This window comes from Amblyomma maculatum, chromosome 8 (assembly GCF_055883805.1).
Source record: "Amblyomma maculatum isolate TAMU_Amacu chromosome 8, ASM5588380v1, whole genome shotgun sequence".
NCBI lineage: Eukaryota > Metazoa > Arthropoda > Arachnida > Ixodida > Ixodidae > Amblyomma > Amblyomma maculatum.
Window position 1 is genome coordinate 70,027,670 of NC_139351.1, and position 27,326 is coordinate 70,054,995.

Below are 27,326 nucleotides of genomic sequence, written 5' to 3' on the forward strand. Positions count from 1 at the left end.
CTCACCAAAAGCACCGAAGATTATCATCACTGTGGCGTAGGCTCTGCGGTAGCTCCGTGTGCAGTAGGCGATTAGGAGGGCTGAGAGGATTGCCAGAACGCCGAATACCACGAAGACCATGAACAGAGCCTCTGCGAGAATGACTGCATTTACAAGCTGACCATTCCGCTATACTGCGTTATGGAGTACGATACACATTTTTTTGCGATAATGCGATAGCATTACAGTTATCGTCACATCAGAGAAGAATTGCTTGATTCAAAGAGAGATCATGTGACCTTGTGACCAATCAAGATCTCAACTAATCGGTCATAGGTAAGCATGTCACGTGGTTGATAGCAGAACAATGACTGGTCAGCAAGGTGTGAAATGTGAGGACATCATTTGACATGCTTATGAGCACGATGACATCGTACTGTAGTCAGAAGTCTGTATATAGCAGCAACATTAGTTTTAATATTATCGCATTCCATTTTAGCTTCAGCGTTGAGTGCGTGGACACGTGCTTTTAAATGAGGGTTAGTGCTGTTTCATGTACGATTTCGTTCAAAACATTATGTCTTAAAGAATTTAGTTTGGTTTGTTGGGTTTAACGTCCCAAAGCAACTCAGGCTATAAGAGACGCCGTAGTGGAGCACTCCAGCAATTTCGGCCACCTGGGGTTCTTTACAGCTCACTGACATCGCACAGCACACAGACGCCTTCCTAACAAATTTCAGCAGTTCTCTCAGAACTTTAATTTCATTGTATATTGCTATTATATAAATACTCCAAAACGAAGGTCAAATTTCGCTGCGGGGACACTGTAGTTCATCACGTGACGCTGCTATGAAATAAGCAATATGTGTAGCGATAGCTCTGCTATTTTAGAGCTACTGTACTGCTATCCTGAGGACCGTTTTGGTATCTCCGGATGGCCTGCAATGTCAACCAAGGTTAAACTAGAACTTAAGCTGCCAAGCGACAAGTGTTGCTTCGTATAGTGTGCTATGGCTGACTGGTGCAAGACATGACTTAACAATCGTTTACAACCCCATGACTATCTTCCCATTTTACTAATTTTATGCAGTGATTACTACTCTTAGTTAATTGCGAATAAAAATTGAACTTTCGTCATACTTTCGTCATAAACGTCATATATGATTGTATAGCTGACGTCTGGTACAGGTGCATTGGACTAATTGTAGGTTCAATTGAAGAATTAAAATTTAGCGCTATATCATCAAGTGGTATAGATTGGATAGCTTATATTGCGTAAGATTGCACTATACTAATTACATGTTCTAAATAAAGTGTTTATGCACCATCTGCCTACATGCCACTGCGCATCTTTTTCATTTTTCATTCAGACTGCCAATGACTGGAATGATCTTCCCCTTCAAGCCGTGCTCCACTCCAATCCACAAGATTTTAAAAAGTTTGTAGAGAAAATTATTTTTTTGTGTTAACTAGTGTATACCTTTGATGTTATTCCGCTATCCCTCATGTAATACCTCACACCTGTAGCCTCATAGGTGCATTCTAAATAAATAAAATAAATTACCATAAGTCAGTTAACCGTAAGCTGTTTAAAAGTTTTATTTAGAGTTGCAAGGTCGACTTATACAGCGTTGAAAAAGTTTCGATTAGCAGAATACAGAAACATATATCACTGTTTGAACGTCTAAAATGTATTTATTTTCATAATTGGGTTTGCATACGTAAGTAGCAGCTCAAAATAACGAGCCTCTTCGCCGAATGTTTGAAGCTAGAGAACAAAAGCCCGCCTCGCCTTCCTCGGTTAGCATCTGGAAGACATCAATTAAGAGCAATGGCTACTGCGTTGCAATGGCAGGGTTACGCACTAAACCTGGCAGAGACGAGATCCTGAAACCGCTCTGATGCAAAGGAGCTTGCCGCAATAAGAACATGTGACATATGGCTGCAAATTGTGTCCATTCAAGCTTGCCGATGAAAAGGAAGAGTAGGAGGAGGAGGAGGAAAGTATGGAATATTTAGCACACTTTTAAGCCCTAAGCACGGCTTGATGATGCTTTATTTAAATTCGGGACTCTGTGTTAGCCGGCAATGTGTAGCAAAAATGTAATGAGCGTTTGCAGCATCGCAGCTGAGAGAGCATGTCCATAAAATGCAGCAAGGTAATCCTCTTCTGCAATCATGGCTCTCTCTCATTAACCCATGGAGGATTAACGCGGTTTTTATGTAGGTGCTATTTGCTATTCATGGCAGTTGGAACATATAAATATTGTATAGCTACAAAACTGGTTCAAGAAGCACTTCGTTGTTTCAAGACGCTCGGTGTTCGCACACGTCCACCTAGGAACTGATTGAGCCAGTGAGCAGTTCAGCCATAGATTGACATCTGCAGTGTCGCAATTGATCCCTTGGGCTGACCGATGATACATATTAGCGCCCTTAGGAGAGCTGACGACCGCAAATGGAACTCGCGAATGCACAGATGTGACCTTATTCGGCTCTTCATGCAGTAACACCCAACAGTACAAATGCTTTGTAGACAGATTTGTACAGTGATAAGGATACGGGCGTAGTCACTATCTATCTAGGCATGTGTGTGATATCCTTTTTATACTGTAGAACACGGGAATGTCAAAATGTAAACGTATGCTGCTCTTCATGCAGTACAATTCAACAGAGTAGCTTTGTAGATGTATATGCAGCGTGTGTTGTGTATCTTCTCTTGTGTTTGTGTTTTTTGCGCCACATATCTGAATATGATGCAGCGGGGTGAGAATACTTTAGAAAACGAAATTTGCGATATCCATTGTGGAGGACTGGAGGCAGCGGAAGTGCAGCTGAATCAGTTACGACTGATTAGCCCCTGACAAGTTAGCGTCATACGGCGATAAAAAATAACATTGAAGCTCTTGAATATACACAAGCGTTGACTCATTTCCGCTTGTTCCGGGATAACATCTGAGACCACCGCCACCCTGAGACAGTTGCTTTACCCCCAAATTTAACCAGGATGTCCGGCAGACAGCCCAACGATATTGTATTTAGCTGCACGGCTGGTCTTCGGTGAGTGGTAAGGTGTAAACACGTATTTCAAATCTGCTCTGGATTAGCTAAAAACATTGTATGAACGATGCCACCACTAGGCGGCACTCCATCGCGTAGCGAAGTAACATGAAAACGCGATTTTTGTCTGTTACTTTTTTCACTAGATTCTTATTGCTAGCCTTGTCGAACATTTTAGCCCTCCTTTTTAAAAGACAAGCAAATCTCTATAATGACAATATGGCGAACATCCGAGAGCTCGGATTGTTCGAGAATAATTTTTAGGCATTTCAGTATAGATCCCTGAATAGTACACGCTGTTTGTATAACAAAAACATTGCAGGAAAGAAATTATTTATCAGAAGGCTCCCTCTCGATGCTTTATAAGTTATCCTGGCTACTAGAGCGTAGATAAATCATCATCATCAGCCTGACTATACCCACTGCAGGGTGAAGGCCTCTCCCATATTCCTCCAATTAAGCCGGCCCTGTGCTGGCTGCATGCGCTTGACCCCTGCAAACTTCTTAACTTTATCCACCCACCTAACTTTCTGCCGCCCCCTGCTACCCTTTCCTTCCCTTAGAATCCAGCCTGTTACTCTAAGCGATCATCGGTTATCCTCTCTCTGCACTACATGTCCTGGCCATGCCCATTTCTTCTTCATTTCCACTAGAATGTCAGTAACTTGAGTACTTTGAGTTGAGTAACTTGAGTAGATAAATAACGATACATAAAAGCTACAGCCAAGCATTCATTTTCAAGGGGTCGCGATGTGTCAGTCTTCATTTGGATGCCAGGCTGCGCCGCTGGTCACCTGATCATAGCTAAGCGAGTACTCCCTAGGCGCTCGGGACTGTACTATGTCAGTTCACGTTAAAGAATAGCAGGTGACCGCATTGATTTCGTAGACTACCACTATGGCGCCCATTATAGCCTGAGCAGCTTTGGAACGTGAAACCCTACGCACAAAAGCAGGTTAAACTATGACAGGTATACATAAACGCTTCATCTTTCCCCCGCCTCATTATGGATTTCGGATGTCTACGAAGAAGTTAAGCTTTACCATTTTTCAATGATTATCACCGAAATCATTCTTATCTCTTCTCTACACCTTGCAGAACGGCAGCTTTTGTATACTGTTTCTTCATTTGATAAGGACGATGATGTTTATGAACCAGACGAAGACTAGAACATGAGTGATAAGAGACGAGGGACTAAAGCGCGTACTCCTGCAGATGTTGCCGAATTCGTGCTACTTTTCCGACTTTACTGAGAAGATTTCTTTATGGGTGAAAATAGTACTGAACAAAGAGTAATGGGAGCAGAGATGGCTGAAGTTAGCGAAGTACTACCACCATGCGTTATTATGCCAGTGCGATTGCCACCTCTGAATTCCCCGTATTTATCTACCTCAAAAGATGCATCTGGTATTGAAGTCATTTATCTTGATGATGATTGGAGTGGGGATGATGACGAGGTTTATGGCTCAAGAGCGGTAGTTGTCAAATGGCGCCGCGGAAAATATATTTTAGGTGTGGCGTGAGTTGCGTGAGCAGGAAGTGTAAGCCTGAGTGTGAGCACAAAGTGTGACCAAGGACTGTCACCAATATATCACGTTGTTTGTAATCAAAATTATGACATAACCGTTCCTCGTGCAGCCTTCAGTGTGATATCATGCCATATATCTTCCTATTTCGCATCCACCTGCTTACCAAGTTAGAGGATACTTTGCGACAGCGAAATGATGATACAACACTTCGAATTGTGTCGTCACCGTATGTAACGAAGTACAGTGTTTCGAGGAATTTGCTACAGATGGCATACATCAGTTACATAGCAGGCTAGCTGCCGACAAGCATTCCGAGCGGCAGCGACTTCTTTATCATCATCACCATCATCAGCCGAATTATACCCACTGCAGGGCGAAGGCCTCTTCCATATTCCTCCAATTAACCCGAACCTGTGCTAGCTGCTTCCACCTGACCCATGTGAACCTCTTAATCTCATCCGCCCACCTAACTTTCTGCTGCCTCCTGCTACGCTTTGCTTCCCTTGGAATCCAGTTCGTTACCCTAAGCGACCACCGGTTATCCTCTCTCCGCACTACATGTCCTGCCCATGCCCATTTCTTCTTCTTGATTTCCACTAGAATGTCGGTAACTTGAGTTATTTCTCTGACCCACTCTGCACGCTTCCTATCTCTTAATGTCACCCCTACCATGTTTCGTTCCATAGCCCTCTGAGTTCTCCTCAACTTAAGTAGAACTCTCTTGGTTAGCCTCCACGTTTCAGCCCCATAGGTGAATACAGGTAACATGCAACTGTTGTATACTTTCCTCTTGAGCGATACTGGTAAGCTGCTAGTCAATCTGGGAGTGCTTGCCAAATGCGCTCCATCCCAATCTTATTCTCCTTGTTATTTCCCTTTCATGGTCCGGATCTGAGGACACTATACCTGTCCCAAGTAGACATATTCGCATACTACTTCCAGTGTTTCGCTACCTAACGTAGACTGTTGTTCCTTCCCGAGGTGGTTGAACATTACCTTAGTCTTTTGCATATCGATTTTCAAGCCTGCCTTTCTGCTTTTCATGTCTTAGTCATCTATCATTCTTTGCAGTTCTTCCCCGAGTCACTTAGCAAGGCAATGTCACCAGCGAATCGCAGATCACTGACGGCAACACATGGTACGTTTGCTGCTACGCCATTACCGTGACTTCCGCTTAACAACTATCACGCGACCATTCGTCTTAGAACATCCCTACGGTGCCGATCATTTCGAATTCTCGTTGCAAATAGTACACAGCTCCTAATGAGGTTGGAGGCTAGCTTGTGACACAAATTCCAACCCGACAACTTAAAAACTCTCAATGAAACAATCCCACTTTCGCCTTCATAGTACGTAAGCAGTATTAGGTGCCCATGACAAGTTTTATTTTTGTACTAACTGGGACAAAGGCTCGCATACTAAGCCAATCATCCCAAAAAGCCAAACACCACGCCAGGAGAACGCCAGGAGAACGCTTGTGCCATCCAGCCATCCAGCCAGAGCCACCGTCATGACAGGGGTAATAAAGATATCGCAAAACTTCCTCGTCCACGATCAGGACAATCGCTCGGTGGCCCCGGGCAACGTTACGGACCAGAAGGAAGCGGGCAGTGGCGAGGGAGGGAGCGCTCGCGCTAGACCTGCTGAAATTTATTAGTCACTTCACAGTCATCGGGCATCATATCTATGTTCTCTATTTTTTGTGTTAATCGGCTTTCCTCCCTGTAACAATATTGTCGATTCAAAACGTTACCACGAACTAGCCGTCAATTTTAATAGCACATGGACGCTAAACGGCAAACAAAATGGTATAGGACGTCACTTTTAACGCTTCAGAAAGAGCATTTACATCAAAATTTTGATTGTTATGTTTTTGTTGTCATTTAAATTGCAAAGGCAGTGTATCTTTCCCACTTCTACTACCTGTCCACACTCAAGCCACTAATGAAGTTTTCGCTTAGGATGCTTTCGCCTTAATAATGGTTGCTCACGTTTTTTTTTTGCTCTCTCGTTAACTCCACATGTAGTGAAGGATATATTTTTGTTACGATAGTTATTGCCCTTTTTCTCACATCTTGTAACAGTTCCCTCCGAATTATAAAAAAAACTGCGTAGGCGGAGTCAGTACAAAAGAAATCAAATGACGGAATATACGCTCATTATTCTAGCTTTAACTCCCCATTGCGTTCTACCTGCTCTTTTGTTCTCTTATTTCTGTAACAATTCTCGAAAATCATTTCTCTTTAACTGCCGTATTTCCCATCAATGTCCTTGCGGCACTTACTGAGGCTTGCGCGACCGAGGCTGTAGAAGAGAAGGAAAGATACGGAGATGGGCAAGGCGATCCAGATAAACGTGGCCAAATCAAAAACGATGTTGAGAAAGCAGTGGAGCCATCCGGAGATGCCAGTCATCAGCTTCAGCTGCATGAATCCGCTGCAGCTTTCCGCACTAGGGAACGCCAGGAAGGCACAGACGACCAGGGCCACGCCCAAGGGACCAGCTAGGGCCCAGATGTGCATCATGGTGTGGATCGCCGTGTCCACTCTCCCAATAAGGTCGTCATCAAGGCCGCTGTCGACTTCTCTACCCTGCACATTTCAGCCATATGACTGATTATTCGCAGTGCAGTTGGTACAGTGTATGCGCATACAACCAGGGGACCTAACGTAGGTAGGATTTCATTTTGGTTTTGTGGTTAAGCTTTGAATATAACGTGACTCCATGACAGAAATGCCCCAGAACTGCGCATGAAATGACGGTGCTCCTGCTTTTTATAACTCTTTTATTTTTAGTACATGACTTCCTTGTAGACAGCCTCCTACAGGACATATAACACCATCAATATCACCTCATCAATTAACGTCTTGGGGACATAACTGAGACCCCACCGTTGTGGAGGAGCGGTTAAGTTGCCCCACTACTGTACGGCTGTAGCCGGGTTCGGACCCGACACCCGGCTGCTGCGTTTCGATGGAGGCGAAACAGAGAGGCGTCTGTGTGTTGAGCGATATCAGTGTGTGATTCCGGAGCGCGATTACTGCGGTACTCTTAGCCAGAGCAATTTTAGGCGTTAAATCCAATCAACCCAAGCATTATTGTGAAAGCAGGCTTGCACAAAGAATACAACGATCCCTTTGCAAAATGATCCGTTCTGTTCAAGTGGCTTTCTGGACCGCAGTTTCTGAACACGCTCTACGCTTTCTAGTTATGGTCTCACAGAGTCGTTTTGCTTGCTTTCTATATAATCAGGAAGCGGCCATGCTTAACTACTGTCGTCTGTTATTCCCCAAGCTGGACGGCAAAGAACGCCTACTCCAAAACTTTATCAGCTCTATCTCTCTCGCAAGGACACAAAAAGAGAGACGCGCCTCGATTATCAATGAATAAACTAATTCAAAGCGATGTTTTGCATGCTCATAGTGCCCATGTGCAGGACGACCTAACCGAGTCTACACATACCGCTTGTTACAACATATCCATAGCAATAGGCTTTTCTCCGTCTCTACTAATCGATTTTCTACTAAATACCCTCTCAGACAACACAGAAACCTCGTCCTAAAAACAAGGACAAACTACGGTAAACAGAAGCTTAATTACCAGATTCCAACTATTCTCAAAACGCCATCCCTAGGTTCAATGTTCCATCTCTCTAAACGAAGATTTAAAAGAGACATCATAAAAAAGCAGTTGATACTCTCCGAAGTGGAAAAATTGTTCTAGTCCGGTTTTGTAGTTGGCAAATGCAAATTTTTATCATGTTATGTTACTGTACATATTTTCTTCCGTGTTTTGTGTGCCATATGCTGTTGTTTCTTTTTGAGTGTATAGTGTGCACTGTTTTTTTTGTTTGTTTTACTAGCATGTTTAATTACCACGTTTGCTGTAATGTTCTGTTATCGTTTGTTTCCGTGTTGCGCGCTGCTGTGAACTGTATGGGGAACTGTGACCCCGCCAGGCCTAACCGCCTTTTGTCGCAGTTCCTTCTTCCATTTTTTGAAAAAGAAATAAAGAATATCCGGATGGCCTGCGAGATCCGTGCACATACCTTGGGAATGTGGACCATCAATGTAGTGTTGAAGCGCGCCCAGTAGCTCCCAGTCCGATAGGCGTGTAGAGCACTGCTGACAAGGTCGAAAGCAATGGGCTTGCTCATGATGGCGTATGGATTGAACCAGGCCTCGAACCTGTTCAGGCCATGCAAATGATCAGCTACGTGCCTCTACATGTGACAGAGAGCGCATATTTATTGTGGCTAGAAAACATTTGCACGCTCCTACAAACAACTAAAGAGCAATACCTTCGTTATGTGGAAACTGAGACGTAAGTTTAATTAATATTATATTTTCATACTCCCAAATCACTGTGCAGGAATCGGTAAAATTCTACCCGCCCCCCCAGCTAAAACAGTGTTCATGCCATACCATTAAAATTTGAAAGAATTGTAGGGTAAGAAGAGCTATAACTAAGAAAAAGGAGTGTTTCATGTGTGCGTTCACAACAAAGTCATAATGGAAAGTCAGGTACCAATCGCGCTAGTAGCACAACAATAAGAAAGGAAACATTACTGAGGAATCGCCTTCGAAGAAGAGGCCCCGAGGAGGCTCTCTTGGCTTCCTCCGGAAAGCAATATGGAGTGAGAAGTTTGCTGAAAAGTGTCGATCCCATAGATCGATTAAGTTAGATCTCAGAGAGTTGATTATATTGTTACGATGAAATAAGAAGGGGTGTTTATTTACAGTGCTGATGTAGTGGAACAAGATGAAGCCTACTAGCGCCCAGAAACCAACGCTTCTTCCTCCTCTTCTGTCACACCATCACCGTCCTTCATCGTCGTCATTAGCGTGACATTTCCCCCTATACTCAGACGAAGCCCTCTGGGCGTGTTCGTGAGTCGTGCGAGGCTGACACGGCTTCAAGCGGGCAACATGACACAGTTCGGTTTTGGCAGACCGGCGACCCGATGCTGTCAGGCGGGCTATTCCATAAGTTAAATCACTAATGCGTTTGATAACCACATATGGGCCGTCATAATGGGCCAAGAGTTTTTGATGTAGGCCACGGCGCCGAATTGGACGCCATAGCCAGACTAAATCACCTACAGAGTACGTGACCCGCCGGTGACTGGCATCGTATCGCACTTTAGAACGTTCTTGTGAAGCACCAGACCGTAATCGGGCGATTCTCCGAGCTTCTTCGGCGAGACAGAGGGTCTCAGCAAGGCAGGGGTCTTCACGGCTTGTGAAGGGCAGGATAGTATCCAGAGAGTAGCGTGGTGGTCTGGCATAGAGCGGAAAAAATGGACTGTACCCAGTCGTCTCATGCGTGGCGGTATTAAACGCATACGTGATGAAGGGCAGTATGGTGTCCCAGTTCTTATGCCCTGCGTCCACATACATGGCTAGCATGTTGATAAGCGTTCTGTTGACGCGCTCAGTCAAGCCATTTGTCTGGGGATGGTATGGCGTCGAGTGTCGGAAAGTTACGGCGCATAAACGCATGAGCTCGTCAACAACATCAGCAGTGAATTGTCGGCCCCGGTCAGTGATGACAATTCGTGGCGGCCCGTGTCGCAAGATGACTGAGTGCAGCAAGAAAAGCGACACCTGATGCGCCGTGGCAGATGGGAGAGCGGCGGTTTCACAGTAACGTGTGAGATAGTCCACGCAGATTACAATCCAGCGATTTCCATCCACGGACTTCGGAAACGGACCCACGAGGTCAATGCCTACTTGATCAAACGGTGCTGTCGGGGTCTTCACAGGGTGCAGCAAGCCAGACGGAGTTGCAGTTGGACGTTTGTGGCGTTGACATTGCTTGCAACTGGCAACGTATTGTTCAACTGTCGAGCGCATTCAGGGCCAGTAAAATCTCTCTTGAGCACGGTGGAGTGTTCGAACCGATCCCAAATGCCCAGAAGTTGGATCATCATGCATAACACGCAATACGTCCGTGCACAGCGTCTTGGGAACTACGAGTAGGTATCGCTGGCCGACAGGCGAATAACTCTTTTTCCATAGGAGGCCATCACGCACACAAAAACTGCTTGTAGGTACGTTGACTTGGGCAAAGAGAGGCTGCAGACTGGTATCATTTTGCTGTTCCGTTTTGAAAACATTCGTGTCGGGGAACGCTGGCTCGAGGGTCGATATATAATTGTCGAAATCATCGCTTTCAGGTCCAGTCGTGTCCATTGGCATCCTAGAAAGACAATCTGCGTCTGCATGACGCCTCCCGCTTTTGTACACCACGGCAAAGTCATATTCCTGTAACCGGAGGGCCCAGCGTGCGAGGTGACCACATGGGTTTCGAAGGTTCCGCAACCAACAGAGTGAATGATGGTCAGTTACGATAGTAAACGAACGTCCGTACAAATATGAACGGAAAAGCTGCACAGCGAAAACTACAGCTAGGCATTCCTGTTCGGTGACTGTGTAGTTTCGCTCCGGTTTGCTCAGGGTACGACTTGCGTACGCGATAACATGCTCTCGTTCATCGTGCCGTTGGACAAGGACAGCACCAAGACCGATTCCACTAGCGTCCGTGTGTACTTCTGTCATTGCAGTAGGGCCGAAGTGACGTAGGATGGGTTTCGATATTAAAAGAAACTTCAGTTGACGGAATGACGCGTCGCAGTCTGGTGTCCAGTTAAAAGTAGAGTTTTTGTGGAGAAGGCACGTCAATGGGTAAGCAACGCAGCAAAGCGATGTATAAAGCGTCTAAAATACGAGCACAACCCTAGAAAACTGCGCAACTCCTTCACTGTCTGCGGGGGTTTAAAAGACTCAACAGCGGCAGTTTTCTGGGGATCCGGCATTACACCATCACCATTGACAAGGTGTCTTAGCACCAGCGCTTGGCGCTCTCCAAAGCGGCACTTTTTGGAGTTCAGAATTAGGGCGGCGTTGTGCAGACAATTCAAGACACGTACTAGACGGTCATTGTGTTCTTGGAAGGATTTCCCAAATATGACGACATCATCCAGATAGCAAAGACAAATGTCCCATTTTAAGCCGCGCAAAACTGTGTCCACAAAGCGTTCAAATGTGGCTGGCGCATTACACAGCCCGAATGGCATAACATTAAACTCATAAAGGCCATCTGGCGTTACGAAGGCTGTTTTTTTCTTATCCATAGGGTCCATTGGAATTTGCCAGTAGCCAGATCTGAGATCAAGACAAGAAAAATAGGACGCACCAGAGAGGCAGTCGAGGGCATCGTCTATGCGAGGAGGAGGATAGACGTCCTTTTTCGTAACAGAATTTAGACGCCGATAATCGACGCAGAATCGCCACGAACCGTCTTTCTTGCGTACAATAATAACAGGGACAGCCCAGGGGCTAGATGACTCCTGTATCACCTTCTTCCGTAGCATGTCCTCCACTTGCTCATGAATGACTTTGCGCTCAGATGAGGACACGCGATATGGCTTTTGACGAATGGGACGAGCCGAACCAGTGTCGATGCTATGATGGGTCCGATGTGCAGGGCGAGAGGTTGGTCCATCTGTTTCAGAAAAGTCAAACATAGGCAAAAAAGGTAGAAGAATATCCACAAGAGTACGGCGTTGAGGTGAGCCGAGATCGGCGCTGATCATGCGGATGATCGAATTTTCATCAGCAGGCAGAGGTACGGTGGCACTCGTAATATCTGTGACCAAAGCAACGACGTGGGGCGCATCGGGTCCACAGGAGGCAAGCTTCAATCCCGTTGGTAAAACTGCGGGCTTGGACGATGGATTGATGGTCCATAACGAGGCACTACCGTGATGCACGGAGATCATACAGTGAGGGATAATTACATTTTTCTTCAGGCATGCTGAGTGAACTGGGTGCACCACAGCCTGGAATGAAACCTTCTCAAGAAGTGGAACGGATACGGGGACGAACATGGCAGACAAGGGTGGAACTACGGTGTCTTCGGTAATACTAAAAACTGTTTCTTCATCAAGGCCACTTTCAAAAAGTGTCGGCGGATGCGAGCCATCAAAATGAACCTCTTGACTTCGGCAGTCCACGGTAGCGCCACAAAACTTCAAGAAGTCCATTCCTAAAATGATGTCATGCGTAGAGTGGGGTAAGACTACGAATTCGGCTTGAAAACTTGCACCACCCACAGACACTTGCGCACTACACACACCCAGTGGTCGCAACACCTCTCCACTCACACCACAAAACGTTGAAGCACGGTCATATTCAAACATCACTTTGCGTCCCAACAAGCACCTAAACTGATTACTCATCACAGACACAGTCGCACCCGTATCTACCAAAGCTAATGTACACACACCATCAATGAACACAGGAATTTTGTTTTTGAGCATTGCAGTTGGAGGGATGTTGGCACACAGCACATTTCCAGCGGCCTCACCCCCATCGGTCGCGCTGGTTAGTTTTCCGGATGGGGCGGCATGGGGCGCCGCCGCGGTGATGGAGAACGACGTGCACGGAAGGCGGGTGGAGGAGTAACACTTCGCTCAGATGCTGGGGAATGGTCGCGGAGATTCCCGTTCTGGATGTTGCCGAAGTACCCACGGGGAGTGGATTGCTGGAAAACGGGGCTGTATTGCCGATTGTTGGGTACTGCAGGAGGCACCGGGCGGTTATAGCGTGGCGGGAACCTACTGCGGCAGTACCTGGCGATGTGACCTTCAACGCCGCAGTGGTAGCATATCGGTGGGGAAGGGATAAAATGCTGTTGTGGATACGAGCCAGGCACAGCAGGGCGCATCGTAGGTCTGGCTGAATGCGCACACTGCACAGGAATCCTTGTAGATCGAATAGAAGATCTAGGTGCACTTGAGGTGACGTCATACCTTGGGGTTTCAAGCATCGACGCAGTCGGGTTGGCAAAATGCATTGGCGGGTAGTCAATAGAAGCTGCAATTTCAGGAGCTTGAGAGAAATGCTGTACTTGAATCGCTTGTGGTGGTGAAGCAGGCCGTCTAGAGGCCCTCTGGACAGAAACCTCAGCAGATTCATGCAGGGGAAGCGTGTTGATCCGTAGAAGTTCTTCGCGCACGATTTGCTGGATAGTTGACGGAAGATCTAGTTGGGCATGGTCATCAAGACTGGCCACGGTAGGCACGTTGGCCAGCCGCCCAAATTTCGGCGCAGTACGACGTGTTTTAAAAGCTTGAAACGCGCGGATGTGTCTAATGACATCGGAGACAGTGTCAAGGCTGTCTTTGGCGATTAAGAAGTTGTACACGTCCGCCGCGATACCCTTCAAAATGTGACCGACATGTCTTCCTCGGGCATGTTGGAATTGACACATTTGCATGACTTGAGGATCTCTTCTGTGTAAGTTGTACAAGTTTCATCGGGCAATTGAGCTCTTTGTGCAAGGGTCTGCTCAGCCCGCTTTTTGCTGGGAACAGAGTCTCCAAAACGCAGTTTTAACTCGGTGGCGAACCGTTCCAAGTCGTTAAGTTATCCTCGTTATTCTCAAACCAGGTCAGAGCCGTGTGAGTGAGAAAGAAAACGACGTTTGTTAGCATGGTAAGGGGGTCCCACCGGTTGTACCGACTAACTCGTTGATAATCAAGTAGCCACTTCTCAACGTCCTCACCTTCTTCTCCGGCAAAAGGTCATGGTTCCCGGTAAGGCTGTGACGGAATTGGGTTGGAGTGGGCAGGCATGCCGCCAGCCTGGCTTGCAGCGTCGCGGCTTGCATGGTTTGTGTCGGTGTTGTCCATAATGGTCGTGAGCGGTGGCAGTCCAGCGATGCGGCGACTACGTCGAAGCTCCAGTTGGCCTTGCAGCGCTGTAGGTAGGGATCGAGGGGATCGTACGGAGCACCTTCCACCAAGTTGTTACGATGAAATAAGAAGGGGTGTTTATTTACAGTGCTGATGTAGCGGAACAAGATGAAGCCTACTAGCGCCCAGAAACCAACGCTTCTTCCTCATCTTCTGTCACACCATCACCGTCCTTCATCGTCGTCATTAGCGTGACAATACACTCAACAAGAATTTTCCACGTTAAGGCCACACACACACAGCCGAAAATTACAATAGGGGGACGCACGCATGGATGAACACCGTTCGTATGGGCTTTTCTTCCTACTGTGAAAGCAGTGCCTGCGCGGCTGTTCTATTTTAAGCCAGCAGTTGGTCGTCGCAATCATGAATACTCTGTCAAAAGCAACATTTTGTAAATGAAGTTTTCTTGAGGCTGAGCGCAGACAGAAAGGTGTTCGGAGAGAATCTTTTTGTTGCTTGTTTTCGGACAATGAGTCTCTTTGCTTATGCCCTTCTGGCAGCCCGCGGGCAGCCCGATGATTCGCCCCAGCACCGCGCTTGCGGTTGGTTTTTTCTCAGGTCGCTCTGGTCACTTCCGGTTGCTGCTGAATGCATTCGTTTTTCTCTGGCTGGTGGTTTCAGGCTGCTTGCTGGCTGCTAGACCCGCCAGGACAATTTTTTGCTGGCAGCGCTGGGCTGCGTTCGGGCAGCTAGCAGACGACGGATAGGTGAAAGGGTAGTGGACAGCGGCGCAGCCATTCTTACATGTACTCTAATACCGCGGTGCATCATGCGCCGTTATGTTCGATCGTCCAATCTCAAGGGCAGTGCAGGTGCTCGTTTCGACTGGTCTGCTGAGCACATCATCTCTGACGTCTTTTTTAAGTGTCTTTGTTTACTTATTTTGTGTGCGTATGGCAACATATCAGCTCTCGCCATTTACAACCGCCGTACTACACGATGAATGAATTCGCTTTCACCTAATACACATCACCTGTCAAGTCCATAGTGCCTGTTTATTTTTCGATGCTGTTATAGGACCTTCTCGAGCGTGGCCGCGGATTTCAGCCCCCAGTACGTGCAAGCACAGTGCATACACATGGTCAGCGTGCGCGGAGCAAAAGCGCGGGTGCGGTCTCGTTTTCCCGCGCAGTGGAAAGGCGGCGTGCTTTGGAAAACGCTCATATATATCTGAGAAGTGCAATATGCGAGCACGATCACCTTTTACGTGATTCATTGATGAAACAATCTTCCCAGTGTGAACCATATCATGCATGAACGCCAACAAGCAAGTCCGGATTGTCACGCCTTGCATGCGACAGCTTGTTCTCCAGTGAAGACATAACACACACTGACCACACGATGCTTTTGTGGCGCCCCACTGTGCAACGAATTTATATAAGTGGTATGCAGCTACAACAATTATTAGCGGGGAAGTTGCATCCACGAGATAGATATTCAACCAGTTGATCTGTCCATATATCGGCGTTTACATGCATTACGGTGAACGACAGACTTACTCCCCTTGGGCGCCGACTTAAAGGATCCTTTTTGCCCAGACACGGCGCTGCCATGCACGGCAAAATGTGGATGCTCAGGATTCGTAGAGTACACCAAATATCTGCTTCAACAGATAACCCCTGCTAGGGTGGAACCTGAGTCACAGTTCTGCGAGCGAGCATCCTACGCGTATTCGACAGACGCGACCATCCGAGAGTGCAGGATTAACAATGCGAGTGAAATTCCCCAAATGCAATGCCAAAATGAAAAGCTTTAAAGCGTACGCGTCGTTTTAAAAGCATCTTGAAGCTCACGTGTTCTCTTCCCAACCCATCAAAGTTTATACGCTTGCGACATCCCTAAATTCGAGCAGGTATTGGTTCTGCTCTCTATGACCACCCAAGGTAACTTCGTGCCATTTCTTTTATATTCGAGGAGCCTATTCCCGCCGCCCACACACGCTGCAGCGACACTGTGCCACACGCAATGCATCGGTGAACAAGTCACCTACGTAACATTAGCGGAGAGAAGTCCAATACGCTCCCCCGCATTGCACCTTGCTGCGATGGTTATATCGCCATCCACCTAGTCTCGGCCGGCTGGCGGATTACAGTGGCCGCCAGCTCATGTGTCGACGGAGCCACTTCCTGTCAGATGAGAACTTTGACAGCCACAGGGTTACACTAGGTTGCATAATCGAAGAAGCCTAATGTAGTTCCCACCTACGAGCCCATACAGCTCGACACGTGACACTGACGTCGTCGAAGGCGGAAATCAGGCGAGTGCTGCAAAGTAAACTCACATTTCGCCCCTGAACACGGCGCCGAGGACGTAGTGACGCGTGTATTCAGCGTAATCTTGCACAGCTTCCAGCAACAACGAGTCGGCTGCGGTGCCATTGTAGTGGTGGAGGGCAGCTCCTTCCTGTTTCACCTGCGTCCACAGAGGTTCGTTGGCTGAGAACGTGAAAAGCCTCGGAGGTATTCGAAACGAAACACTGACTGACTGACTGAGATATATTTGTATGTATGTATGTATGTATGTATGTATGTATGTATGTATGTATGTATGTATGTATGTATGTATGTATGTATGTATGTATGTATGTATGTATGTATGTATGTATGTATGTATGTATGTATGTATGTATGTATGTATGTATGTATGTATGTATGTGTGTATGCATGTATGCATGTATGTATGTATGTATGCATGTATGTATGTATGTATGTATGTATGTATGTATGTATGTATGTATGTATGTATGTATGTATGTATGTATGTATGTATGTATGTATGTATGTATGTATGTATGTATGTATGTATGTATGTATGTATGTATGTATGTATGTATGTATGTATGTATGTATGTATGTATGTATGTATGTATGTATGTATGTATGTATGTATGTATGGGTGGGTGGATGGAAGGGACGGGACGGGACGGGACGGATGGATGGATGGATGGATGGATGGATGGATGGATGGATGGATGGATGGATGGATGGATGGATGGATGGATGGATGGATGGATGGATGGATGGATGGATGGATGTGTGTATGTATGTATGTGCATGAATAGCCATCTTTTTATTTCTGAGGCTTGCATCGTAACATGTTGCATAGAGAGACATTTTAAGCTGCTGAATTTACTGAACTTCAGCTTCCTGAATGCCGAAACTGTAGTAATAAAACGATTTTCGATTAATGAATGAAAGTTAAAAATATACCTAGTCCCCTGCCTTAGAGGCGCAAAACCATATGCGATCTCTAAGCGTACAACAACGTACGGAACAAAGAAGAGCCACTATCATAGTCCAGCCATATTTACTAACTTACATGCATGTGCCTTAGATTCATACACTAGACAAGAGATTAAGAAACAGCTCACAGCTTCAGAGCTTTAAAATTACACTTGTTCAACTATTCCGCTATATCTTCGTGGTATCCTCTTTGACAAGATTGCAAAGTAGTGCCAGTGAAGCCCTATCAGGTTCCGTCAGGCCTTGCATCAGTACTATTTTTAATGCTCAATAAAGTTCGCATTACATTACATTTTAATATATTTTAGACTGATTCATCCACATGTCTTCTGTGTACATGAACGCTTATTTTATTTTTCAAGTTATTAACTATATGTTATGACACACCATAAACACGTAGTAGGGGCTGATTCCCTGCCTGGCCTTGGCGTCGTCGTCCAGGAAAATGTCAGCGCGCCGGTACAGTGGATTCAGCGACACCGGCACCTTGATTATGGAAGCGGTCGCATTACGGGGGGGATGCGATGGCTTGGCGACCAAGGCCATCGACTGGAGGCCCATCACAATCACAAAGACGGGCAGCACGCGACTGAGCAGCACCGAATGCCACAGTGTCCGCATGTACAGCACGCGCTCCATCATGTAGACCTTCGCTCGGCCATACGCAGTTGTCCCCTCACCGCGGCTGCTCAGCAGGGTCGACAGGTTGCCAGCTGCGATCGATCGAGGAACATCTACTGATCGAAAAGCACGCTGTCACTATCTACGGGTCAAACATTGGACTGTATAGCTGAAGGAGGTCTATGTGTAGTAAGGAGGCGGTAACATTTCCGGCACAGAGTCAATTGCTTTTTTAATTTTCTTGAAAAAACAACCATGTGGGGCAGGAAGTAAAAAAAAAAGGCATGTGAAGAAATCCGACTTCGATACTTTCTAGAGCACAGAGCACAAAAAGGGTTAGAGCACAGATACGCATGAAGGGAGTTTGAAAGAAGAACGGCTGCAACACGAGCCAATAATCCTGCAACAATTGAAGCGACAATCTACATTGCAGATATCGCAACAGGTTAGATAGTTTATGCTCATGTTCCTAAAAATACCTCGCGCAGGTACCGCGTCAAGGGTTAAAAAGCTCCAAGAATTTGATCTCTCGCCAAAACTATCATCATGCTATGGTACGACGAGCCTTCGGTGGCAGTCATAAACTGAGGCTGCGAGGCATTAAAAACGTCATCTGTAACGTTCGGCTTAAGAAGCGCCCGCTACAATAAAGTATCAGAGCACCTGTTCCCTGAAAACAGTTTGACGTGAATGAGATAACTACCCACTTATTTTTATTATTATTGCACACTGAAGAAAGATGCCACCGCTCTTGAAGATGCGAAATTGTCCTGCACGCGCTGGGCTCACAGAGTTGACACAGCGTTGACAGAAAATACAGTTCTGCACTTACGAAGCTGTTGCCCCAACATGTTCCTCTCCATCAGTGAAGCACTGGTCAAGGTCATCCTGCAAATGCAAAGTTTCAGAGCAAAATCCTTTAGTACAAAATACCCTTTCGTGTCCTTTCTTTGTCTCAAAAATCCGCGACTTTTGTCGATCCCACCTCTAAGGAGCTTCTTAGTGGTTTGTTGCAAGGAACATTGAAAACAGATCATGTAATCTGAATTGATCATTTTTATAGCGATCAAGCAGTGGATCACGTGTCCTGTGATCGGTATAAGTCAAGTGGTTCCTTGAAATGAACCATTTGTTAAGGCGATGGGAAAGTACCCCTATTACTGCTGGTCATTCGCGACCAGGAAGGGCAAAGACTCAAACAGCGCATTTTTCCTTCTTTTCGTTTACTATGGTTGAGTTACGAGCAAAACTGCGCTATAGACAGCTGCGACGTGTGGGCGCCTGGTTCCATATACCCACTGTGCTGGTAAAAACGCCAATAATCGACAAGGGCGGCCTATTCTGTCTATTGAAAAAGATTTCATCGGCTACAGCCTCATATTATTATGACGTCTTCTATAGACCAGAGCTTAGTCTTCAATCCACGGACCGTCAGTGGTTCTTCCAAAAAGCAGCAAGAACTTCTCTTAATCATATGTGTTAAACGAGAACCGATATTGGTGAGCTGATAAATGGGCAAAACCTCACTACTGGCGGTTAGTCGATAGCTTTATAGCAAAGCAGACATGGTAACGGTACCAATACGCAATAGCTTAGGACAAGTTGACCGATTACTGCTTTGGTGCACAAATGAAAACCACAAACCATTTCCGGTGGCATCCTTCATCGTAATATCCTGCTCGTGCTTCGCTCTCGCCTATTCAGAGCTGTACTCGTGGCGTCTAAACATTTACGCGAAAACCAGTGTGAAGACAAAATGTGAAATTATAAGGACCTGACAATAAAACAATTACTCAGCTGTGTTAGTTAATCCAGACTAAGCTATCCCGCTTGTGTGGCAAAGTCGATTCTATGACTAATAAACTTGGGTAATTAGATATCACACATTGAAGCTCCACATGACAAAGATTTCCCACGACTGCCTGCCCAAATCACGCTGATGACGTGTTCCTAGTAGTTTAAAAAATACAATAAAACTAAAACACTTGCGTACAGTAACGTTATATCTGTTATTCGTCTGCGTTTATATTGTTATGTGGTGTACCATGCTGGCATTCAGCCAGTGAAGAAAGAAGTGTCTGGGTGTGTGGACGAAGACGACGCTCAGTGTTGAGTTGCGCGGCTAAGCGGTGCAGATTTCAGAGTGGTGTTAATCATCGGTGCATGATTTCCACTCGTAGCATCTTTGGTGGAGGTGAAATCATCGATCCCCGTACAACAGACTGGATCTCCGCAGTGGAAGCCACGTCGGTACCATCACCATGTCTACAGACCATGTCGTAACAATATCTTCCCGAGTGATTCGTGAATGTGCTTCGCGCACGACCTCCGCAGCCATCTGTCCGAGGGGGCTCTCACCTGGCAGGCGACTCCGTCAGCTTAGCTGTTGAAACCTTTATGCTAGCCAACTAGTTTAGTTAATGGCACTTAACATCTCAAATCAACTTAGGCTAAGAGAGGCGTCGAAGTGGAGGACTCCGGAAATTTCGACCACTTGGAGACCTTTAAAGTGCACTCACAAAGCACAGCACAAGAACGCCTCACTGTTTCGCCTGCATCAAAACGCAGCCGCCGGTTGTGGCGTTCGAACCCAGGTACACCGAAACAGTAGTCGAGTGTCTTAACCACGGCGCCACCGCGTCAGGGTGTAATTCAACGGTACCTTCGTTTAATGGCTATGTTTGGTTATTGCGCAGGTGGCATCTTTCCGCAGAAAGTGTCGATGAAAGAGTATTTTATATACAAGTAGGATACGTGACTATTTTATGTCTATAGTCGCTAATTTCGAGAAGCGGCACGTAAACTAGCGTGGTCCACTCGTACAGAAGTGTACGCGACAAACTGCAGTGCTCTAAACTGGGCTATGCACTCAAAGTTTGTTGAACTTGGTAGCAAGATTTCAAAACGAAAAGGGGGCTGGATCAAGAAAAAACAATAACGGGCTAAGATATATGCTGGCAAGTAGAACAATAAATTGGGTAAAATAACAAATGATTGACGATAAATATATGTGGTGCAGCGAAGATCTTCAAAGTTCGCTGCGCATAGCAAAATATCCGTGGCTTTGTTTTCACTTGCATAGCACCATTAATTTAAGCCATGGTTGGGGTCCTGTCCTATGACTATTCTGTCGCGCTCATTTCATTTAATACAAAACCTTTCTTCGCTGTAGGTATTGACCTCGCTCTAGTGAAGGAATGCAGTTACTTCAACAAGGAATCCCGGCCACATGCGAAAAAACTTGATTGGCACCAGTAAAGCGTCAGCCTGATAGTTTTGCAACTTTGAGAGACTTTGAGGTTGAACTTGAATGCTTGAACTGCCCGAAATAAAAGGACATTCCACAGACGCTCAACAATCATAGGAACTCCTTTAAAATATTGAGATATCTTCAATATTCTGGGTCCCGCCAGCACAACGACTTCCGAGATCTGCGCTCGCTTATTAGTGAAGTCCGCGCGCATCGAGGCTCCCCACAGTGTGTTACAATAACTGGACCTCAAAGATGTGTTAGCTTTACTGTGAATACGTATGCAGCACTACCTGGCCGACTTGCCTCTTTTCGACATAAATGGCGTCATGCGCAAGCGAGACCAGTGCCCACACTATGTACCATATATTATTGTTCATTATAACTGTGCTTTTGCACAGAGACAGTCGGACGCGTGCTCTTAAAGCCAATCAAGCATCAGGCGACACCTTCCCCAGAGCTTCAGAAACGCTACGGAATGCAACTGCACCATGCGCAACAATCGAGTGTTCTAACTCCTGTAATTGCGTAAACTTATCCCTATCATCCTTCAGTAAGTAAAAGAAATCTACAAATGAATTGTTTTAGGTTTATTATAAAATTCATCTGTCAACAAAAGCAACAATGTCTATAGGAAAAGACGTGTATGGGTTGTTCCGCAGAGTCCATTGGTTTGAACGCGAGCTTCAAGTCGCGATATATGACGGCAACTCTAGTGGCGTCCCATAACCCTGCTGCTTAGCTGTCGTCTTCGAATTAAGGCTGAGAACATTATTATGCATGGAGCTATACCGCGCTCACTACGCCCAGAGTAGCGAAAACTAATTAGCACGAAACAACCGTAGTAGCAGCTTAGAGGAGATAAGAATATACAGTACAAGCAGATATCTCATCTTTTGTTTGCACCAATAGTGCCACAATTGGGTCGAGAGCAGGAAAATATAGCGTACCTTTGATTAAGTATTCGCAACTGTTACATGTGCCCGGTGTATTTCGAGTACTACTGCTTTCTCACCAGGTTATTCTTGAAGCGCTTATGATTGTTCTGCCAAACAACCTCGAATGAAAAAATAGCAGCTGGGTCTTTGATCCAGCACCTCAGAGGAGCGAATATGTTATTATAGACACCTTCCACTGAATCCTCTTTCAGGTTAGCGCCCCCTCAGTTAAAAAAAGCTTCGCCTCACTTCAGGTAGATGTCCTTGAGTGTGGACACGGAGAGTCCTATAGATTTGATTCCCAGGTGGCTGCTCTGAGACTCTAGTTCCCGGAACATGTTGTGGAAGCCGTGCGTCATGACCGTGTGCAGCGCTATCACAGCCCTCGTGGACGAATCCCTGAGGATCTCCGCCTCCGGGGCGCACTTCTTCACGATGGACAAGACATTTCGATGGTGGAACGGCGCGGCGGGGCTCTTCGCCAGGTTCAACTTGTAGCCGACCCCTGCGCCCAATCAGTAAAAGAAGTGGCAATTAAAGGCACTGCGTTTGTGGCTCACATACTGCATCCTACAAGAGGCCAAAAAATCCTCCAAGAGGTTGAGATACGAGCAGGTGCACTTACGCTGCGAAATATTTTTTTCTTTTGAGGTTGTACTTTAAACAGCAAAGCATGTTCCCCCGCCCCCCTCCAGTAATTGTTGGGTGTGCACAATTTTAGGCATTTCTCGTCGCTTTTAAACGTGTACATGCATTCCTGCGCCTGTCACCATTCTGCGGAATATACAAGTGCGACTAGAGTGCCATCTGGCCGCAAGTGTTACATCCTCGACAAAAATATCTGGCGCAGTGAACGTGGCGAAACCTATAAGTCAAATGAAGACCTCATTTCTGACGAAGCGGTTACCTCTACATTTTAAACAGCTTCCTCAGTTCAAAGTATCTAGCAGTACTCTGACCCGTAGATCATTTTAAACTCCTCCATCTACATCTTAACTAGATCCGTGAAGTACATCTGGTAGGTCGGAAAAATTGCTGATTAAGTAGAGCAAGCAATACTAAGCACCTGAGTATAGCGCTTAAATAGATTACTTTGTGGGGTTGCCCCCTTTTTAAGCAACATGAACGCCGATTAGAAGACCATATCGGAAACATTTCATGGCTAGAAACAACTGCCCATCGTTGTTCTCTGGAATAACTTGCAAGTGACAGATGTATAGCACTATGCGAGCGAGAACCAATGTCAGCAGAATCTTGCTTTTTCCTATAGCGCGCTACCCGGAAAAGTGCACGGGTGAAATACATCAGTGAATAAGGAGCGACCTTTCATGAGGCGTAGAATGCGCATGTTAAGTTGTAAGCACGTGATTAACAGCTGCCACAGTCAGCTGCTAGTAACCGTCAATGACACAGACTGCGCTTGCGCACGTCGTGGGTTCCTTTAGCAGACTGGTCCCTTAGTGGGTTCCTTTAGCGAGGCAGGCAAACTGAAGAGATGTGCGGATTAGCAAGGTGATACTACAGTGGCAGTGGTATACTATTGTCTCACGTATGGCTATGACTAGTTGATCGGTATGGTTTTGCTACACCCAAAAGCAACACACAAATTATTGATTCAGAAGTGGTACCCTCGCCAGATATCAAGCTGTGGTGACAAAGCTGATCACAATGGACCATCTGAAAAAAGGTAGGAGTGAAATTACTTTTTGTCCTGAATTCTACCAACCAATAGTAATTGAAGAATTGGGCAACGGTGAAAGCAAAAAATGCGGTCTATGAATAAAGCCGTGTACCGACGCAAATTAACACTGCAAATTCTTGCTGTATTGTGCAGCATACTCCATGTGATGAACTGCGCTTACTTGATTGACACCAAGAAAGCTTAAGATCAATATTAGGATATGTAGAAAAACAGCGCGCCACAGAAATAGATCATGATGAACGAATGCTGCAGTTCGTGCCTGCTTAGATGTGCACAGCACGAAATAAGTAGTTAGCGAGAAATAGGAACACAGTGTTATTTATATATCGCATTAACTTCATGAACAAACACCCATTAATACATAGTCCTTTAACACCAAACAGATTTTGAGGCTCTACGTCAAAAAAGCAGTAGCACACCTATTGCAGGCGATCCACGTGAACGAGAGCACTGCCAATCAGAGCAGAGAATTCAGTCCTCACTCTACCAGCAACTCGGTAAACCGATCGCTTCAAATACGTGTGCCTGGAGATACTTTCCTACGTTTTCGTCTTAAGACTTCCACCCAAAGACAGTTCAGCATTTGCGTAGAGTAAGTAAGCGTCAGTAATGTTCTGACTACACTGTACATAAATGGTGTCAAAGAAGATAATGCAGATGTTCAAATAGCAACTCTTAATGCGGATGTTTTCAGCTCAGTTGCGAAGCGTCTTGCGAAGCGCGAAAAGATATAATGCACAGGAGATGGTGCTTGCAGGTTTGTACGTAACGACATTCTGTCGCCTGCTAGTTGTCTTCCCATAGCGCTGCAAAAGAGCCTCCTTCTTGAACAGCTCTCAATAAGACTTTTCCACTCTGACGCAACAATTCCGTAGTCGTCCGAAGAACTGAGAGGCCAATGACAATGCTATATCCGAAATTAAAAAAAAAACAGAAATAAAGTGGAACACGTGTCGGCGCTTCCTTAAATTAACTGAGAAAAGTTGAATTCTGGGTAAATACACAACACTTCTGGTGGATTCACGCATGAAATGAATGGGGTTATATGTGCTATAAAAGACTTCACAAGAACAGATTCTGAGTAAATCATAGATCTAAAGTGACGGACTGACAACCAATACCGAGCGGAGGCATCGTGAAGCTAAGAGAAACTCAGCAACAAACAACGAACGAAGTGGAGGAGAAAACTGGCAGCAGCTTAACCTAGAATAATGTGTGAAGGCACCAGTTTGGCACCTTCGAAGATATAAGATGTGAATGAAGTTTTCGTTACCTTCTCTCCCGAGGTTGCTGACCCCACTTAGCGTGGCGCATCCAGCCTGCGGCAAGTGGCGCTAAGGACTGGCTCGCTATCTATTTCAGAGCCGATAGAAGTCACTGTGCTCGTAACACGATTTTACAGGGCAAAACTAGATGACACATACGTCACTGCTGACATGCAGACGTTTAATGCAAACAAACTCAAAAACAAGAATATTTAGGAGAGATGTCGTTACAGAACCCACCAACCATGTAGTGCCCGACCATGTCTTCTGCTAACTGCCCTCATCTATAGACACGCTCGAGAAGATGATCGTGATGCATGCTGCTCAAGCAGCAAGGAACTGCGCGGATATAAAACTCGTACGAAAGCTCTTGCATGATCTAGGAACTGCGTGTTTGACTTGGGATCTGGTGGTGCTTCAAGGCTGCATTTCGAACTCTCCCTCTCATTCCAGTGGTGAAGGCCGAGTTTTCAGGGGCTGTCAATTCGCCCATGGCACGTGGTAGCATGACCTCACAGAAACAGGCGATCAATTGGTACCTGGACATGCCCCCAGGAAACTACAACCTGTGAAGGTATCCTCAAAGGTCAAAATTTGAAGGTGGAATAGCTAGACTTCAGACATACTGTGTTTTGATGATTTACTCCGTGAAGTAGCACTTCTGACTTAGCGAAGGAAAGTAGCTAGAATCACTGTATGCTGTTGGAATAAATGCCAGGTTGAAAAGCGAACCCCGCTGTCATGCGCGCAAATTCAGAAAAAGGTTGTGTTGAGTTGTGTTGGATTTAATGGCGCATAAGCAGCTCAGAATATCATGCGCCAAGCACAAGGTTGTAAGTGGCGTACACTACTTATACTTGAGTTTCCGTAGAACATTTGCTTCCTTTAAAAAGCTAAAACCAAATAATAGATCGACAAGTCCGCTTTCACCTAAAATCAAAGCTGGATGGAAAGGAATGTGTTCATTGTAAAATCGAGTAAAATAGATTTTCCTTAGCATTTCAAGTCTTGTGCATGAAAGTAAAACGTGGTTTATGGTTAGTTCCTGTCCGCATTCTTCATACAGAGGTTTGTTTTCTTTTCTCAACAAAAAGTTGTGTGTCGTGTATGTGGCCCATGTGGAGATGGCATAAATTCACTTATATAAAACTTTCTTAATGGCGGCATGATTTCCATTCCCCTAAAGTGGGCTTCACCAACTGCAGTTTATTATTTACCTCCCTACTCCATGATGACTGTCATTCGTCCTTTGGTTTGTTGTACACTAGCATCGTGCAGTCTCTGTATGGCATATCTATGTTCTTTATTCGTTTTTCATGGGCTTGGGCAGCGCAAAAGTCTGCTCTCTAATTGCCTCCAATGCCGACATGACTCGGGACCCAACAAAACGTCATTTTATGTCCTCGAGCCGGGGCTGTTGATAGGGTGTGTATGATTTCCCCGCCGCCTGGGGCCTGTGGGGGAAACGATACCTTCCCAATCTGCTTTCGCATTAAAACTCGTCTCTCAAATTGCGGTTATTCGCTGCAGGTGCAGAACACAACCGTATATTACCGACACAAATAATAGTAATAATAATTGGTTCACAGGAAAGAAAAAGCGCCGCTATATCTGTCACACTTTCTCTGTGAACACCAGAACCACGCCCTTAGGGAAGGGAGGAGGCGTGCCGTAGTGGATGGCTAGATTAATTTCGATAATCTGGGGATCTTTAAAGTCTACTGACATCGCACAGCACACGGACGTCTCTTCGTTGCGCCTCTATCGAAACTAAGCCGCCGGCGGTCGGGATCGAACCCGGGTACTCCAGCACAGTAACCGGATATCTTAACCCCTGCATCATCGCGGCGGCACGCAGAAACGTATTTGCAAGGTCTTTGGCTGCCGATAAATATATCAAATGAGAGACGTAACAGATAACGGTCACCTAATTTTCATTCGCAACCCTGTGCAAGCTCGGAAGGTAACAAGATATTG

General features: G+C 45.8%; 1 protein-coding gene across 1 annotated transcript in view; it reads right to left on the reverse strand.

Annotated features, from left to right (window-relative positions):
* The window catches only part of LOC146181421 (uncharacterized), a 32,625-nt gene extending 8,895 nt beyond the window's left edge, over positions 1-23,730 (reverse strand). The window contains exons 1-8 of the mRNA XM_084575789.1: positions 23,706-23,730; positions 22,632-22,887; positions 19,027-19,082; positions 17,961-18,286; positions 16,613-16,743; positions 8,617-8,755; positions 6,853-7,159; positions 6-131 (exon numbers count right to left, since the gene is read on the reverse strand). Coding sequence (XP_084431915.1) covers positions 6-131; positions 6,853-7,159; positions 8,617-8,755; positions 16,613-16,743; positions 17,961-18,286; positions 19,027-19,082; positions 22,632-22,887; positions 23,706-23,730 — 1,366 coding nt within the window. The remainder of the gene's footprint in view (positions 1-5; positions 132-6,852; positions 7,160-8,616; positions 8,756-16,612; positions 16,744-17,960; positions 18,287-19,026; positions 19,083-22,631; positions 22,888-23,705) is intronic.
* Between the last annotated feature and the right edge of the window lie 3,596 nt (positions 23,731-27,326).